General features: G+C 38.1%; 1 protein-coding gene across 1 annotated transcript in view; it reads right to left on the reverse strand.

Moving 5' to 3' along the window:
- The window catches only part of LOC107731609 (aspartyl/asparaginyl beta-hydroxylase-like), a 33,640-nt gene that overhangs the window by 13,003 nt on the left and 13,726 nt on the right, over positions 1-6,911 (reverse strand). The window contains exons 9-12 of the mRNA XM_016542731.1: positions 6,332-6,462; positions 6,139-6,237; positions 5,950-6,039; positions 5,736-5,873 (exon numbers count right to left, since the gene is read on the reverse strand). Of these exons, the coding sequence (XP_016398217.1) occupies positions 5,736-5,873; positions 5,950-6,039; positions 6,139-6,237; positions 6,332-6,462 (458 nt within the window). The remainder of the gene's footprint in view (positions 1-5,735; positions 5,874-5,949; positions 6,040-6,138; positions 6,238-6,331; positions 6,463-6,911) is intronic.

A 6,911-nucleotide genomic window follows, 5' to 3' on the forward strand; every position in this document is an offset into this window, starting at 1 on the left:
GAGACAAACAGAGTGAGCCTCAGCGCGACCTTGTATTCTGTATTCTGCTAACTTACTGCAAATCTCTCTGATGACGCAGTAACTCGAAAAATCTTCGGTCTGTCCAATGATTGTAAACAGTCGTTAGATCCGTCATACTGAAGATATTTTAGCGGTAATGTGACCAAAAATAATTAAGACCCATCGAATCCGAATTTAAGACATTTTAAGGCCTTATATTAGGAAAATGTTATTTAAGACTTTTTAAGGACCCGCGGACACCCTGATATTAAGCCTAAAATATGTTTTAATTTCACTATTTATGATGGTCTTTAAATGCAAGATATTTAAAGTGTACCTGAAGTATACTTGCAATAATTCCACTTTAGCACAATCAAATATACTTCAGTATATTTTTATTTGGACTTCAGCACAATTAAAGTGCATTAAGCATAAAATTTAAAATTGTTCCAATTTAGCAGACTTTAAGTATACCACATTAGTAGGCTATACTAAAAGTACCATTGCAGGGTATTTTTATTAAGTACATAAATATGTAAATATATTTGTAGTATACTTAGCATGAAATAAATGTATTTCAAATACATTTTAGTATATTTATTTTTCACTAGGGACGTACCATCAGAATGTAAGTTATTGGTTACTACCCACTAGCAAGCTACACCTCACTGACAATGAATTCTGGATATTTTATTTTCTTCCTCATCATCCAGCTCTTTGTCACAAAATAAGATTAATATTACATCTTCAGCAGTAAAAAACTGGTTTCTTCTTATGGTTGACCTACCTGGCTTACATGTGGTGTCAGCCATTTTGACTCAAGTACTATCCACAGGCTTTAGCCACAGTACATTTCTCAGTGCCAAAGGGGCGTAAGTGCAGCCTTTTTGGCTCCAACTGATTTAGTATGTTCAGGGTTAAGTCTTTTGGTTTCTAATGAATAACTCCAAAATTATTAAGAATTCACTTGTGTCCTTTTGGCAGTAGAAAGAGCTCATCAAGAGTTTTCATTTTATATATCTCCATTTCGCCCAAAATGTCACTTACGCCCTTCTGGTTCTCACCCCTCCATAAATACATACATGTTTCCCAGAAGACAAAATAAGGACAATTTCCCCTACTCATCCAACTTAAAAAGTTTACATCCCCCGCCTCTTAATGCATCGTGTTTCCTTCTTGAGCATCAGTAAATGTTTTCACCTTTTGTAATTATTAGGTGAGTCCCTCAATTGTCCTCAGAGTGAAAAGATGGATCTCAAAATCATACAGTCACTGCTGGAAAGGGTTCAGATATGCAGAAGATGCTGGAAAACCAAAGAATGTGCAGAAGCTGGAGGATTTTTCTGAAGAACAACAGGCAGAACTGCTCAGGACCAACACGGGACTTATGAACAACTATCATAAAACATAAAAACAGTCATGGATCATCCAGGAAATGACACACAGTATTAAGATTTAAGATATTTTTTATAAATAAAGTTATTTTGTCTTGTGGAGTATATATGAACATCCATTGTGTGAAATAGCTTATTCAGGACAGTACTAAATAAAAAATAACATGCAATTTTCATGATCCCTCTTATTTTGTTAAAATTATTAACATTTTGCATATTCTGCAAGGGGTATGTAAACTTATGTGCACAACTGTATATATATATATATATATACACACACACACAGTGGTGCTTAAAAGTCTGTGAATCCTTTAGAATTTTATGTATTTCTGAATAAATATATCCCCAAAAAAGATCATCAGATCTTTATAAAAATACATATTTTCATAAATATTTGTTTTTATTTATTCTAGAAAATGATCCAGTATTACCTATCTGTGAGTGGCAAAAGTATGTGAATCTCTAGAATTAGCAATTAATTTGAATGCAGAATTAGGCTACGTTTACACGACAACGATGTAGTCAAAAATGGAAAAGTTTTTCCCTTGCATTTTTAAAAAGTTTCACATATACATGACAACGTTTCAAAACAATTAGCGTTTACACATATCCGCGAAAACGGCCAAAAACACTGTATTACGTATGCCATGCCAGTAGTTGGCGCTGTCACCTTGTTAATAAACAGTACCTGTAGGGAAGTGACGATTATATGTTGTATATGATGCGTCTCCGCTGTTGGTTGTAATATTGGTGAAGTAAATCCACACTTTACTGAAGAAGCGTTAGCAAACTCTTGAGCAGCAACAACAGTACCATGTACTCCGCCATTGTTGTGTATGTTTGTTCGCGCTTGCCTTTAAAATCTACACGTACTGCGCATGTCTACATACCTAACATGTACTACGCACGCGCATGACGTCACCGTTTTCAAAGATTCACGTTTTGGGTGTTTACACGGAAACGATACCGGTGGCGTTTTCAAAAACTTGCACTTTGAAACCCGTTTTCAAAAATATGCGTTTTCAGTCCCCAAAACGCCATTGTCGTGTAAACGAACAGGCAAAATGAATAAAAAGTTTCCCCTTTTTTGGCTGAAAACGTTGTCGCGTAAACGGCCCCTGACTCCATCTGTTCAGAGGTGTTTTGAATCAATGAGATGACTATCAGGTGTCAGTACCTGCCCTGCTTTATTTAAAGAACAGGGATCTATCAAAGTCTGATCTAGTATTGTCACGGTACCAAAATTTCAGTATTTGGTACCAATACCAGTGAAAATCCACGGTTCTCGGTACCAATTTCGGTACCAAAGCAAAACACAAAAACATGCTAATTGAACAACATTTTTATTAATAACGTTAAACAAAAATTAAATGTACAAAACCAATGCCATTCTTTATACTTATTTAAAATTGTTTCAAGTTTTTCCACAAGTAATAAAAGTATGAAAAAAGTAAACAAGTTTCACCCAAAAGTTTACTCATAGTTCTGCTGCCAGAACATCTGTAAACTGTTGTCTGTTTTAGGGTTTGCTGGTGTGTTTCAGGATCTTCCTCAGTCTGCAGCTGTAAAAGGAAAATATAATATACTTAAGTAAAGCAATGGGCTGAGTCTGACCAAATGCAACATAAGATCATTGACACCAGCTAAAATGGTACCGAAATACCAGGTCTTTTGACAACACTAGTCTGATCACGTTTGTGGAAGTGAATCATGGCACAAACAAAGGAGATCTCTCTCAACAAAGAGTTGTTGTTGCTCATCAGGCTGGAAAAGGTTACAAAACCATCTCTGAGGAGACTCCACAAGTCCACAGTGAGACAGATTATGTACAAATGGAGGAAATTCAAGACCACTGTTACCCTCCCCATGAGTGGTCAACCAACAAAGATCACTCCAAAAGCAAGACTTGTAATAGTCTGCAAGGTTACAAAGGACCCCAGGGTAACTTCTAAGCAACTAAAGGCCTTTCTCACATTGGCTAATGTTAACGTTCATAAGTTCACCATCAGGAGAACACTTAACAGAATTGTAAGGAGAAAGCCACTGCACTCCAAAAGAATATTGCTTACCTGTCTGAAAGTTTGCTAAAGATCATGTGAACAAGCCACAGGGCTATTGGAGAAATGTTTTGTGGAATGATGAGACCAAAATAGAGCTTTTTGGTTTAAATGAGAAGCGTTATATTTGGTGTAGCATGGTGGTGGTAGTATCATATGGCGCTTTTCCACTGCGTGGTACGACTCGGTACGGCACGGCTCGGTTCAGCTCGGTTTGCGTTTCCACTGCAGTTTAGTACCGCTTTAGAGTGGGCGGGATTATTACCATGCAGTGGAAAAGCGCCAATAGTGTGGGCCTGTTTTGCTGCATCTGGGCCAGGATGGCTTGCCATTATTGATGGAACAATTAATTCTGAATTTTGCTAGCAAATTCTAAAGGAAAATATCAGGACATCTGTCTGAGAACTGAATCTCAAGAGAAAATGGGTCATGCAGCAATACAATGACCCCCAGCACACAAGTCGTTCTACCAAAGAAGGGTTAAAGAAGAACAAAGTTAATGTTTTGTAATGGCCAAGTCAATGTCCGGACCTTAATCCAATTTAAATTTTGGAAGGACCTAAGCAAGCAGTTCATAGGAGAAAACCCACATACATCACAGAGTTCAAAGTGGTTCTGTATGGAGGAATGTACTAAAATTCATATAAGCTGTTGTGCAGGACTGATCAGCAGTTACAAGAAATGTTTAGCTGCAGTTACTGCTGCAAAAGCGGGGTCACACCAGATACTGAAAGCAAAGATTCACATACTTTTGACACTCACAGATAAGTAACAATGGATCTTTTTCTCATTAAATAAATGACAAAGCATATATTTTTGTCTCATTTGATTGGATTCTCTTTGTCTACTTTCAGGACTTGTGTGGAAATCTGATGTAGCATTTGGACCAATCAGACACACAATTTTTCATTAGATTTAACAAACCAATTATTCATTAGATTAACAAATAATCACAGACCCTTCACCCAATAAACATACTGGGTGCCAGCATGTCTGTGAACGACCCCCAGGCCCCTGGTTACCATGGCAACCAGGACACCTCAGCCAGATCAGATCAACTTTACGACCTAAAAGTATGTAGAGAGAATCTTCCCTCCTACTTAATTCTCTCACACAGACACATTCTGCTATAGGAAATGACTTCTTACATTAATTTATAGACAAGAGACAGAGTCATAAACTTTCCCTCCAAAAGTTCAAGACACCATTGGCTCTTTGATCCCCCAGAGGTGTGACCTCGATAGAAGATAAAGGCCTCACATCAGTGACCCGCCTTCAGTCTGCGGTTCTGTTAGTTTCTCAGAAGATGAGAATGTGAGCTAGAACTCTCCTGCAACTCTTAAGTCTGCGCCAGGCTTCGGCCTTGTCTTTACATTCACCAACGATCCTTGGATCTCAGCTGATGTCTCTCTTAGCTCTTGATCACCTTCATCTGGGAGAACACTCTCCCGACCACCACAGAGTCAGAATAACATCTTTTTGGAGTTCATCACTCTTCAAACCCGGAAGAACGTGATCGCAACTCCTACACCACCGAACCTCCAAACCATCAAGACTTTCATCTGAGACTGCATCCGGACGCTCGTTCAAGGCCAAGGCAATGCAAGTATTGTACATTTAACTAAACGAAACAGAGGTTTAGGATAAGCTGTAGACCCCGTTATAAAACGGCGCTGATGGTTTCACTCAGGTTGTTAATTGACTCATTTTCCATAACTGCATTCTCTGGTTTCTCTCAGTTTCAGTCATCCACTTCCAACCTCCCCATGTATGAGTGATGTATGTTTGTTTGTGTAGATTAGTTATGTGTTAGTGTTTAGTTAATAAAACTTTAGCACATATTACATGAGTTTCTGGTTCTGTCACCGCTTGTAAAGTGTCCCTTTTACGATTCGATCTATAGCTACATGCTCTAATGCATTACTGTAAGAAAGTTATTTTCTGTGGCCACGGAAATATCCTTTCTTAGATTTGATACGAAATGATACTGAATGTTCACTGGACGAACAGATTAGTTAACTGTAATATTAATTTTCTTACAGTTACTACTGGCAGCTGAGGTAAATAATTGTAATTAATTTTAATTAATTGTAATTATTTATATACATTTCCCTTTTGAGCTAATTTGCTACACTGATGATATTTTGGGTCATATTTATGAAGAAATATAGAACATTCTAAAGGGTTCACAAACTTTCAAGCACCACTGTATATATATATATATATATATACACACACACACTGTAACAGATTTTATGCATGCAGACAAGCAAATGGACTTTACCTTGACTGAAGCTGTATATCCAGACTCTTCAGTCATCCACCAGGGTTGAGCACGAAGCCCTGGGACATTATACAGAGATCTCTGCCATACAGAGGCAAAGTGACCTTGCCGATGCCCTGCCTCATACCAGTCATAGGCCTAAACACATGCAAAAACACCAACTTTTTTTTCTCTGTAAATTCCTGTTTTAATCGTACTCTTACTTTCATCTTACACTCTTGTCTCCTGTTCTCTGTAAAGCATCCCCAAGATGAAAGTAAAACCTTCCGTCATCAGTTCCTGGCTCTCCAGACTCCAAACCTTCCTAAGCACACACAAATATGGATTAAATATTTAATTACTTGTATGTGTGTGCGATTGGAAGGTATATGCTGTGCATTTCTGTCCATAAAATTAGAATTACCCTCAGGTACGGTATGCTCTCTGCAATCTTGTTTTCAGATTTAAGTATGAACCCGTAATGCACTTTAGCAAATCCATCATCTGGGGCACGAGCTAAAACCTGAAGAGGAATTTCAAAAAGGGGAAAATGAGTAATCCACATCACATTGCTAAACATAATAACAACATAATAGTGATATCTTACCTCCTCATACGTATATTCGTTTTGCACCCTTGTTGTCACCCAGAAGCAGATGTGCCACTCCCAAGTCATTCTTTAGGCTGATGTCTTCTGGGAAAATCTGAACTAGCTTCTCCAAAGTGGCTAAAGATCCCCGTGTACGACCTGCACAGAAACAAGACAAAGGCGCATCTTTTGGCAATGTTCTCATATTGTTATGGACAAATGGTTCTGCCTAAGGTTCTATTTTAGGGTTAAGGTTGGTCTATTGCAATAATAACCAAATGTTAACATTTACTTTAAGTGTAGTGCTGGCAAAAAAGTGACATCCTGATGATAGGCTGATGTTGGTGTTGCCAGGGCTTGTTAGGCAGGGTGTTCTGAGTGGTTGTCAGCAGCTGCTAAAAAGTTCTGGCTGCGTACTGGCCAAGTAAAAAGAGCCCTTCTTCAGGTCTCTTAGATATAAGTCTAAGGGACTCAAGGCTTGACAGTGATGTTAGATGTAAACTGTATTTAGGAGCAGGGTTGGGGAGTAAAGGAATACATGTAACGGCGTTACGTAATCAGGATACAAAAATCTAGTAACTGTAATCCGTTACAGTTACATCAAAAAA

This window comes from Sinocyclocheilus rhinocerous, unplaced genomic scaffold, assembly GCF_001515625.1.
Source record: "Sinocyclocheilus rhinocerous isolate Xijiao unplaced genomic scaffold, SAMN03320098_v1.1 scaffold4022, whole genome shotgun sequence".
In the NCBI taxonomy this organism is placed as follows: Eukaryota; Metazoa; Chordata; class Actinopteri; order Cypriniformes; family Cyprinidae; genus Sinocyclocheilus; species Sinocyclocheilus rhinocerous.